Here is a 12,653-nt window from a genome sequence, read left to right as displayed (position 1 = left end):
AGATCCTGAGTGTGAATGCCAGCACGTGTAGAAGGAGACTTATATACCCTGGTCAGAGCATATAATAAACATGTGCCCCTCTTTTTGTGTCATTCCATGAATTCTACTTGGCTGAGGCAGCTTGTTAATCTATTGTCCTCTGACAACACTCAGTAAGAATGCCTGAGCTTTTTTGGCTACCTAGTTAGCTTGTCCCTGAGCTTGTTGCTTTAATTTTATTAGAAGGGATTGCTGCTTCTTCAAAGTCTAAGACATACCAAACCCAAATAGAATTATTTATTACCAGTCACTTAACATCAGTCACATTAAAAATTCTTGATTTCTATTTAAATATATTCTCATCACAAGCATTTTTGGACGTTGTTATAATTGATTCTACAAAATTTCAAGAAATAGCCAAGGTCAAGACTCTTAAATTCATCAGTTTCTTCATAAAGCACACATATTTTGTAGCATCAGAAGCAGGAAAGGTTTGATTCACCTGTGTATGTACCTGAAAGAAACAAATGTCACCTAATTTGTAGACTTTTAAAACTTTGATCATGCACAATTGTTATATTTGTTTTGGGCTTTGCACGCCAACATGCAAAATATTTGTTTTGTTTTAAGAACACAGCACAATTGTAGTCCCAAGTGGAGAGACTCTTACAGGGATCAAAAGCCCATCTCATGTGAAGTCTTTCCAGAGTTTTCTATTTATATCCCAAGTCCCTTTTCCATTATATGTTCTAACCTCACTGTTACCAAAAAATGAAGATTGTAATCTGCCTCCACACAGAATTTTTTCTCTTTCTCTACCTTTTGCCATTAATTCATCTCTCTTGTATCTTTTGCCGATTTTACTTCAAACTTCACCCAACTTCCTTTCCTTCACGATTCATTACTATATCCAGGTAAAAGTTCGAAGTAGGTAAAATGTTCTGGCTACAACCTATTTACTCAAATCAACATTCATTCTTTCTTTTTTTTTTTTTTTTTTTTGAGACGGAGTCTTGCTCAGTCGCCCAGGCTGGAGTGCAGTGGCCGGATCTCGGCTCACTGCAAGCTCCGCCTCCCGGGTTTACGCCATTCTCCTGCCTCAGCCTCCGGAGTAGCCGGGACTACAGGCGCCCGCCACCACGCCAGGCTACTTTTTTGTATTTTTTAGTAGAGACGGGGTTTCACCGTGTTAGCCAGGATGGTCTCGATTTCGTGACCTTGTGATCCGCCCGTCTGGGCCTCCCAAAGTGCTGGGATTACAGGCTTGAGCCACCGCGCCCGGCATTCTTTCCATTTGGATCTCCATAGTCAATATTTGCCCTTGTCTTTGACTATTTTATGCCCATGATTTTTGTCGTGTTTTGTTTTTAAGCGCTTTTTAGTCAGCTTTTCCTAAGATACCAACTAGATCTTTCTAAGATATTGATTATAGTGTTTCTTGTTTAAAACATTTTTCAACTCTTCAAATTATCTGAAATTTAAAAAATATTTGTGCAACTTAGCATAACAAGAAATTCTCTAAATTTAAGGCACACTTGTGAAAAATATAGAAAAGAAGGAGTAGCTCTTTAGGGAGAGTTGGCCAGAGAGTTCCTCAGCTGAGCCCATAGAGTTAGAAATGCCCAAGGCTTACCCCATACCTGATTAAGCCTCATCCAGATGTACCTATGTCTTGAAACTTGGAACTCCAGAAAGGTATCAGTTTTATATGACTATAATCATACTACTAAGATTTTTTTTGAGATTTACAAGTAGCTGAATGACACATTTTAAAATTTTTATTTTATTTCAATTTTTTATTGATACATATTTTACATACTTATGAGATACATGTGATATTTAATTGCATGCATAGAATGTATAATGTTCAAGGTAGAGTATTTGAAATATCCATCACTTTAAATATTTATCATTTCTTTACGTTGGGAATAAATCAAGCTCTCTCTTCTAGCTACTTTGAAATATACAATATATTGTTGTTAACTATAATCACTCTACAATAGAACTTACACCTTTCATTCAACTTTTCTCTCTCCTGCACCCACACACCCATCCCAGCCTCTGATATCTATCACTCTGTTCTCTACATTCATAAGATTAACTTTTTTATCTCCCACTTATGAGTGAGAACATGTGATACCTCTCTTTCTGTGCCTGTTTATTTCACTAAACATAATGACTTTCTGTTCAAGTGACACTTTCTTTTTATAGTGTGATGTTTCTCTGACCTGCTGAGTGTCAAAACAAAATCTCATATTTAGTTGGCATTCAAAAATATTATTTGATTAAAGTACATGACTTTGACATCAATGCAAGGGTCATGAATAGCATAACATGAGCAACTTACTGGCTATTCTTGGAGGTGTTGTAAAGCTGAACACAAGTTCCAACGAGATTCCTGCTGTCAGAGTAGCATTTAACCCAACACTAGCCTTCCTCTTTGATATCTGTGTTACTGTAACCCAATTTCATTCCATTTTTATTCTCCATTTCAGAAAATCAGTCAAGTGATAAAATTCATATATTCATTTTTAATGAACCATTTAGAATTATGAATAAATTACATAGCATTAAGAATTTCACATTTTCTTGTGTAGCTCTGTCAGAGCATGTGACCATGATTAAAGGCTATTTTGTATGTTTTTGATATATAAAACTGTCCCTATATGGAAATAATATGAGACACAAATGCGAAACTTCGATAGTACAATAAACACTAAATGTATTTTCAAAGAATAAAACATATGACTATGACATGCATAGCTTATTTTGTCCACTAGCTGTGTAAACTAGAAAAACAGTTTGAAGAATATGTAAAAAATCTGATTTCTTTTCTGTATATGCAAGTAAAAAAAGTCTCAATGAAATTTCCTTTGAGGGGTTATTCTTTTTCTATTTGTTTGTTGGATCAAAAGTAGATTTGGATCATTATTGTTTTTTAAGAATTGTTAGCTCATGACCCTATTTTCTACTCATGTTGATAGATGGAAGAGTGAAAAGTGTTCTCACATGTTTCCTGGAAATAAGGAAATTTTTGTTAGAAATTTTATATCATCTCAGAAATTATTCAATACAACCTTAAACAGCATGAAATTATAATAATATTGATTATACTAATAACAATGGCAGTAATAATTATATCGATTACTGCTTTTCAGCCACATGGACACTATCCCTGAGACATTACCCAAATGAGAAGAAAATACTTCTAGTGAAATCCTGTTCTACTGGATCAGACAATATAGCTGACCTCCCATAGAGTTACTTAGCTGTATTTCCCCTGTTCAGCCTGCTGTTGTAGGACACAGATGCCGTGAGAGCATTGACTTAAAGAAGAGGTCATGGCGCTTTGTTTTGTTTTTAACTTAGAGTCTAATTTTAACGTTGCTCATTGGTTAGTTACATTCAGAAGCAGATAAACTAAAATTTGATTGGTTTAATTCTTTATATCACAACAATAAAAATGAAGCATAGATGTTAATGTAAGAAAAGGGACTAACCCTCATAAAAGCAGTTGAGATAATTTAGCTCTTCTTACAACTATGACCAGAACTTTCATAATGGTTTATCTGACAACAATCAAGAAGAAAATACATAAAAAGTGAGTCTGCACAGTATCGTGTAATACCTGGGACTCAGGATGGCATGATTCTGATCCTAGTCTTGGCACCAATTATAAGAAAAATGACATATTCTGCTGGAATACAGCATTGCAAAATTTTAATGTCTCTTTCTGGTCCTTAATTGTGTGATTTAATTTTTGTCCTCATTTAATTACATTTGGCGAGCTTATACAAAACATCTGTAGGCACATATTATTGCCTGAAATTCCATTTTAGAAAAACAATATTGTTTTGGCCATTTCTTGAAAGGATAAGGTTTCACTGAAATTTATTTTCTCATATATATATATATATAGAGAGAGAGAGAAACATATATGTATATATAATGATATGGATATGACATATACAAATATATAAGATATATAAAATATACACATTATATACAAAATGTATACGTTATATATGTATGTATTATATATTTTATATATAATATATAATAAATGAATATTTCGTTAATATTTAAACATATAGTTCTATATATTAATAAATATAAATATCAAATTATCAATAATGTATTGAAATATAAATAAAATAGTATTTATTAATAACACAGAAATATAAAATATATTTATATATTTAATATATTGATTTACTTAATATTGAAATATATATACACTTCTATATATTTAAATATTAAATGACACTTTTAGTCAGTTGAAACTACACAATATTTTGCCTCATAATGATGTTTCTGTGTGTTTATAGTCCCTACTGCATTACAAATCCTTCCGTATGATAATAATGATGATAAAGAACACAATATTCCTATAAAAAGACAAGTGAAATGAGTTGAATGACTACAATTCATATTTTATTATCCAGTTTATCAAGGACTTTTAGGTCAGGCTTATTTTACATGCATAACAAACTAGATGAAAGCAGAAAATTATGAATAAAGGAAGATTATATATAATGCAAAGATTCATAGAAAAAGAGAGTTTACTTCTCTTTAAGTTTTGGGGATATAGATTATAAGATTTGTGAGAAGCAAATGTGTTTTAATTACAGTTTTAATGATATGAATGTTGTGATACTCAATTTTAAGTGTCAGCTTGACTGGGTTAAGGGATGATAGGATAGTTGGTAAAATATTTCTGGGTGGTCTGTGAGAGTTTTTCTAGAAGAGATTCACATTTTAATCTGGAGACTGAGTAAACATCACTCTTACCTATGTATGTAAGCATCATTTAATCTGTTGAAGACCTAAATAAAAGTAAATGGGGAAGGCAAAGGGAGCTGGCTTTCTGAGCTGGGATCTTCATCCTCTCCTGTCCTCACACATCAGCATTCCTGGTTAGAGCATTTGGTCTCAGATTGAGACTTAACATCATTGACTCCCCTGTTCTCTAGCTTTTAGGTTTGGACTAGAACTACTAGATCAGCTTTCCTGGGCCTCTAACTTGCAAACAGCAGATGATGAGAGTTCTCAGCCTCCACAATTGCATGAGTTCTTCCCTAACAGTAAATGTTCTTCTGTATATCTATGTATATCCTATTGATTCTGTGAAATGCTTTGGATGTGTGTCCCTGCCCATATCTCATGTCAAATTGTAATCCCTACTGTTGGAGGAGGGGCCTAGTAGAAGGTGATTGGGTCATGGGGGCAGTGTCTAATGGTTTGGCATCATCCTCCTACTGCTGTCTTGTGAAGGGGTTCTCCTGGGATCTGCTTGTTTAACAGTGTGTAGCACCTCCCTTGACCTCTGTCTCCTGTGACCATGTGAAGATGTGCTTGCTTCTCCTTTGCCTTCCACCATAATTGAAAGTTTCCTGAGGCCTCTCTAGGAGAAGCCTGTGCAGCCCATAGAACCGTGAGCCAATTAAACTTATTTACTTTATAAATTACCCAGTCTCAGGTATTTTTTTTATAGCAGTGGGACAATGGACTAATACAGAAAATTGGTACCAGAGAAGAGGGACATTGCTATAAAGATACTTGAAAATGTGGAATGACTTTGGAACTGAGTAACAGGCAGAGGTTGGAGCAGTTTGGAGAGCTCAGAAGAAGACAGGAAGATGGGGGAAAGTTTGGAACTTCCTAGAGACTTGTTAAATTGTTGTGACCAAAAGGCTGATAGTGACATGGACAGTAAAGCCCAGGATGAGACGGTCTCAGATGGAGATGAGAAACTTGTTGGAAACTGGAGAAAAGGTCATACTTGCTATGCTTTAGCAAAGAGACTGGCAGCACTGTGCCTGTGTTCTAGGGATCTGTTGAGCTTTGGGAGATAATTTAGGGTATCTGGCAGGAGAAATTTCTAAGCAGCAAATCATTCAAGATGTAACATGATACTTCTAACAGCATAACCTCATATGCTTGAACAAAGAGATTATCTGAAGTTGGAACTTACATGTCCAGAGCATAAAAGGGAAACAGAGCATAAAAGTTTGGAAAATTTGCAGCCCAGCCACATCATAGAAAACAAAATCTCAATGTCTGGGGAGAAATTCAAGCCTATTGCAGAAATTTGCATAAGTAGAGAGGAGCCAGATGTTAATAGCCAAGACAATGGAAAAATGCCTCCAAGTCATTTTATAGACCGTTGCAGCAGCCCTTTCACCACAGGCCTAGAAGCCTAGGAGAGAAAAATGATTTTGTGGGCCAGGCCCAGGGCCCCACTGTTCTGTGCAGCCTTGGGACATGTTGCCCTGAGTCCTAGACACTCCATCTCCAGCCATGGCTAAAAGGGCTCCAGTTACATCTCAGGCTGATGGTCCAGAGAGTGCAAGCCAGGAGCTACCAAGGTTTTCACATGGTGTTAAGCCTGTGGGTGCACAGAGGGCAAGAGTTGAGGCTTGGGAGCTCCTGCCTAGATTTTAGAGGATGTATGACAATGCCTGGATTTCCAGACAGAAGTCTGCTGCAAGCGTGGAGCCTTTATGGAGAACCTCTGCTGGGGCAATATGGAGGGGAAATGTGGGTTTAGAGACCCCACCCAGAGTCTCTACTGAGGCACTGCGTAGTGGAGCTGTGAGAAGAAGGTCACCATCTTCCAGACCCCAGAATGGTAGATTCACCAACAACTTCCACTGTGTACCTGGAAAAGCTGTGGATTCTCAATGCAAGCCTGTGAACGCAGCCAGGAGGACTGTACCCTGCAGAGCTACAGAAGTGGAGCTGCCCAATGCCTTGGGAGTCTGCTCTTTGCATCAGTGTGGCCTGGGTGTGAGACATGGAGTAAAAGGAGATTATTTTGAAGCTGTAATATTTAATGACTGCCCTGCTGGGTTTTGGACTTGTTTGGAGTCTATAGCCCCTTTGTTTTGGCCAGTTTCTCCCTTTGGAATGGGAGCATTTACACATTTACACCTTTACCCCCATTGTATCTTAGAAGTAAGTAACTTGTTTTGAAATCCCCTCAAGGTAACAGATGCTGCATCACTAGAGCAGCAGCTTAGTAGAAGCCGGTGAATCTATATCCTCTGTAGCATGACGGGCAGCAGCAGCCATCTGCATAGCCTCTGTAGCCACAGCCATATCTCCTGTCTTCATAGCCACAGCCATAGCCCAGTCTGTGGGAGCTGCCACATCCACAGCTGTAGCCATAGCCCATGCCACCAAAACCCCCACAACCATAGCTCAGACCTCCATAGTAGCCGCCATAGTAGCTCATGGTGTCGGAGATAGTGACTTGGGTTTACTGTCCAAGGCAATGTCCTGAGTGTGAATATCAGCACATTTAGGGAACGCTTATATACCCTGAGCAGAACATGTGATAAACATGTGGCCATCCTTTTACAGCATCCCAATTTATTTATTTACTCGATGCAAATCATCAATCTGTTTGTTAGCAAAAGGAGAGATACAAACTCATTAAAATGTTTGAGCTGGCTTAGCTGCATGGTTAGAATGCCCTTTAACTTATTACATTTTTTTTTTTTTTTTAAGATGGAGTCTTGCTCTTGTTGCCCAGGCTGGAGTGCAGTGGTGTGATTTCAGCTCACTGCAGCCTCCACCTCCTGGGTTCAAGTGATTCTCCTGCCTCAGCCTCCTGAGTAGCTGGGATTACAGGTGCCTGCCACCACTCCCAGCTAATGTTTATATTTTTAGTAGAGACGGGGTTTCACCATGTGGGCCAGGCTGGTCTCGAACTCCTGACCTCAGGTGATCCACCTGCCTTGGCCTCCCAAACTGCTGGGATTACAGGCGTGAGCCACTGTGCCCAGCTGATACATTCTTTTTAATGACAAAATAGTCTGCATTTTCAAAGTTACACAATTTTTTAAAATTCTAAATGTAATTCTTCATCACTAAGCATATTGAATTATTCGTATTTGATACTGTGTTTTTATTAGATTTTTTCTCATTTCTCATTTTTATACCATTCCTTAGATTGTTCAATTTTACCTCCCCCTAGATTCAAATACATTGATCAAGTTTAAAACTTTTAAATCTAGTAAAGCCTTCAAATATCAAATATCTTTACTGGGTTGAGAAATTAAGGCTATTCCTCCTTCAAAAGAAAAGGAACTTTTTGAATAAATAAATTTTCTGATCAGCTGTGATAAATGCAAAGTAATGGAAATATGTATGTAGGCATAATATAAAACTACTTTAATTTTCTATATCAGCTTGCAAAACATTGTTTTGGCTTATCAGCATAACAAAAGTTCTTCCAGAAACAGAGATACTATTCAAGAGAACAAACTCACTGTTACACCAGCCTGACCAACTGTTCAAAAATATTCTCTTCAGGTAGGGTACAGTGGCTCACCCCTGTAATGCTGGAGGCCAAAGTAGGAGGATCACTTGAGCCCAGGTGTATTAGTTTGTTTTCACACTGCTGATAAAGACATACCTGAGACTGGGAAGAAAAATAGGTTTAATTGGACTCACAGTTCCACATGGCTGGGGAGGCCTCAGAATCATGGCAAGAGGTGAAAGGCACTTCTTACATGGTGGCGGCAAGAGAAAATGAGGAAGAAGCAAAAGTGAAAATCCCTGATAAACACATCAGATCTCATGAGACTTATTCACTATCATGAGAATAACAAGGGAAAGACCAATCCTCATGATTCAGTTACCTCCCCCTGGATCCCTCCCACAACACATGGGAATTCTGGGAGATACAATTCAAGTTGAGATCCGGATGGGGACATGGCCAAACTATATCACCAGGAGTTTGAGAGTAGCTTAGGCGACATAGGAAGACCTTGTCTCTACAAAATTAAAAAAAAAAAAAATAGCCAGATGTGAGGGTGCACACCTATGGTTCCAGCTACTTGGGAGGCTAAGGCAGGAGGATTGTTTGATCCCTGGGAAGTTGATGCTGCAGTGAGCCATGATCGTGCCACTGCACTCCAGCCTGGGTGACAGAGTGAAACTGTCTAAAACATACACACACACACGAAAACAATCATTTCTATTTTTACCATTACACAATTTTCCAGAACTGGCTCTACATAAAGTATTACCTAGGCTACTCAGATGATCTTGGCTTCATGCTTTACAGATACCACTTGTCTTCCACTTCCTAGTCTTCCTCACTATGTATATATCCGTTCTCTTTATCAAACCTTTTCATTTTATGCTGTATTCATTCCCGATATGTACTAGTTCTACGTAGGTATTTGTTCTTATCCATTTTTTTTCCAATCAATATTTTATCCTTCTACCCATATATTTAATTTTATCACAATATTTTTATTCTTATGTTTTCTTTTCCAATTCTGTGTGCCTCACCTTCTTATTTTCTCTCAACCAGCAAACAAAAGACATTATTTGTTTATTAAAGTTACACATTTTTGAACAATAGTTTATATGACTCTTAGAGTCATATAATATATCTAACAGTCTCTTACAATTCTGATACCTTGAAAATCTCAAATGCAGATGTGCACTGGTGAAATAACTGAGATAGGAAGCAAGGATGTGAGGAGGGCTGGCCATTCTCCACCGATTTTCTATACTTACTCTGGGAAAACAGTAAATCAAGTCCAAGTTTAGCTCCACCAGAATATGACCATATATTGGACTTGGGTCTTTAAGCAGTGCTTTGCTTTACAAGACTGTAAACATTTTGCCAAGGGTATTTTTTGTTGCTTTGTTTTCTGTTTTGCTTTGTCGTGAGGTTTATAAGCAACGTTTTTGATAAAGCATTTTCTCAACTTGATTTGTTCACTATTCTTCCAAAAACGTTGTGGGATAAATGAAAGAATGAATTTTGCCCGCCTCAACATGTAGTGCACATCTCATGTGGAATATGCACTCAAAATGGCTTTCAGGTTTTAAAGGAATATTCAACTCAATATTTGCCGTGGTTGTTTTCTCCTTTATCAAAATTCATTCCACCTTTATTTTCGTTCTGAAAAAGAAAACTGGACAATTTTTAAATTCTCAATAAGTAGTTGTTGAAGACAAGCAATAACAAGTAAGTCTAACTAGTTTAAGAATCTCATTAATTCTTGGGTAAGCCCGCCAGATTTTCTAACCCTCATGAAAGGCTAATGTACATTGCTGTTTCTGATGCCTATAACCATCTCCAAGAGAAATATCATCCATTAGATTTTACAAATTAAAGGCAATTTTTATTATTTTTTACAAACAAAATATTATTTAATAAAATACGTCCTGCTTTACTTATGTATTTTCAAACAACAAAATAATAAGATATATCTCATTGATACACAAATACACATATATCGATACATGCACATATATCATCATAGAATGCTGTGAAATATATGAACCAAAACAATCAAAGACTTCTGCTTTTTTCCTAATTAAAAAGTAGAACAATTACAGTATCTTTTGGATAGCGATTAACTTTGGAAATTGAGAAATGCTTATTTTTCTGATTTTTTCACTTAATTCAGTGGACTTGCACAATTAGTTCTCTGTTATGCTATTTTTGGGAGATTTTTCCAGGAAGATCATGAGTTAATTGTGAAACTCAGATCCTGTGTTGATGTGTGAAATAATGAAAATAAAGTTTTCTAGTGGCTGGGTGATTAACTTTTATTTGAGAGATAAAGACATTTTTCTATAAATTCAAAACATGTTTCTTTAACCCAGATAAAAATATTACATAAAAAATAAGATGTAATAAAATTTGATAATGCATTTGAATAAAAGTATAATACACAATGTTTTTCAATATAATCATATTGATGGGTGTTTTTATTTTTAGCTCTATAAGGCATGTCCATTGACTTTGAAACTATTAACCTGAATGAATAAGTGCAAAATAATGGAACCACATAACTCTACCTTGCCTTTCTACGTATTGTGATCCTATAACATCCAGATTGAACTGACTAGAAGAATAGCTGATATCACATGGCTAAGCAAATTTAACTTTGTGACTTTCAAATGAAAACTTTAATCCCTTGAAATAGATATACCCATACAGATAAATATAGGTATACTTATACATATGTATATATACTTATAGATATGCATATAGATGTGGTTACAGTTGAAATCTAGATGAAGGTAACATTGAAATCAAGAGGTTCAATTCTCTAAATCAGAACAATAAAATATTATAGAAAAGTGATTATAAGAAACCATTTTCATTTCCCCCATAAATTCAGTCATGTTTATGGAAACTGAGCAGAACATTCAAGATAGCCTCTTTGGGTTCATGAAGGGAGAAAATATACTGGGAATAAAGGCTTCATGGTGGCATCTGCATTCAGAAGACCTTGGCAATAACCCTGATCCTGACTCTGCCACTAGAGCTAGTGTAAGTTTCCTGAGTGTTTTTGCTGCTGTCATTGTTGTTTAACCTACAAGATGAAATGAATGTAACTGCTACCATTTAATGTCTGTTCTAGTAGAGCAACTTTTAATGCAACTGTGTGACTCAATCAGACACATTTAACAAGTTTTGACATTTAAACAAAATATCTTGATTTTATGTTGTTTGTTGAATATATCCTTTGATTTTAGAAAAAAGCTGATATTCATTTATATCTTTTAAAAATTTCATCAACAAAATGCCCACTTCTTCCTATTTTTATCAGGGGAGTGGTTTAACTGAAATTCAGGTTTGTAAGAAAACTCTTTGGATCAAAGTGTTCTTGTCATCAGCTTAAGCTAAAAAATAAATTAGTTCACATTAAAGTCTTATTTCTTTCCCTTGTTAAGTTGCAAAATTTTCAATATAATGGTGATGGTGAAGAAGAATGCTGTATCATACCATGAGGATTAAGTAAGATAATAGAAAAGCCAGTTGAAAAAAAAATCTAAAATGTTTTGAGTTAAATATGTTAAACCAATATGAAAAAAATTCTACACTAATTTAATAGTTACATCAATTGTTCAATGAAAATGTCAAATAAATTAATGGGCAGAAGAGTATGATAGGGTGAGGTTATACCAAATACAATAATTTGGAAAGATAATATACTTTCATAATTAACCTAGAAATATGGTTTGATCTGTCACCATTTGCTTGCTCTTACAATAAAAGAAAGAAATTTTGAACGGATAGAAAGATTCATTACACATTCGCAGTGAGTTGACAAATGTGACCTGAATTAAATAAAACATATATGCTTGATATATAAATATAAAGACATGTTAAGTAGGTATTGCTTTTTGTTGTTGACTTAAATCTGAATACTATCTAAATAAAAGCAAAACGTTGAAAAATGTGAGATTACTAACCACTCTGAAGTTCTATTTTTCATTTCAATCTAGAATTATTATTCTTTGGAGCTATTGATGTATTTATCTATCTGCATGCATGTTTATGAGGTATATGAAAATCATAGATTCTCAGTCAGGGAGATAGCGTCTCTGAATGACATCATCACTAACATATAATTGAGTTTCATGAACAAAACGGAACCACATTGTGTTTTGAAATTAGAATGTTTTATTGGAAGATAAATAGATAATTCAACCAGTTATAAAAGCAAAAGTAGAGAATACCAGGATTATGATAGAGATATGGGTGCACATAGAAAAGACTGCCTGAAATTCTGAGATGTTAAATTCTTTTGTGCAAATAGCTCCAGCATGATCTTGGTTGTCCAATGATTGAAGTCAGCTTTGGGAAAGTCCTCTTATAATTTCAGATATTGTGTTGCTGGGGCAGTAGT

At 35.7% G+C, this 12,653-nt stretch overlaps 1 protein-coding gene across 1 annotated transcript; it reads right to left on the bottom strand.

The window, feature by feature from the left end:
• Positions 1–6,857: 6,857 nt before the first annotated feature.
• On the bottom strand, positions 6,858–7,236 carry LOC112620031 (keratin-associated protein 19-2-like). The gene has a single exon (XM_025378027.1). The coding sequence runs from the start codon at positions 7,214–7,216 to the stop codon at positions 6,998–7,000; it is 219 nt and encodes a 72-aa protein (XP_025233812.1). The 5' UTR covers positions 7,217–7,236; the 3' UTR covers positions 6,858–6,997.
• Positions 7,237–12,653: the final 5,417 nt, after the last annotated feature.

This window comes from Theropithecus gelada, chromosome 3 (assembly GCF_003255815.1).
Source record: "Theropithecus gelada isolate Dixy chromosome 3, Tgel_1.0, whole genome shotgun sequence".
Taxonomy (NCBI): domain Eukaryota; kingdom Metazoa; phylum Chordata; class Mammalia; order Primates; family Cercopithecidae; genus Theropithecus; species Theropithecus gelada.
The sequence above is the reverse complement of the archived record's forward strand: the minus strand, read 5'-3'. Positions and strand labels throughout refer to the sequence as shown.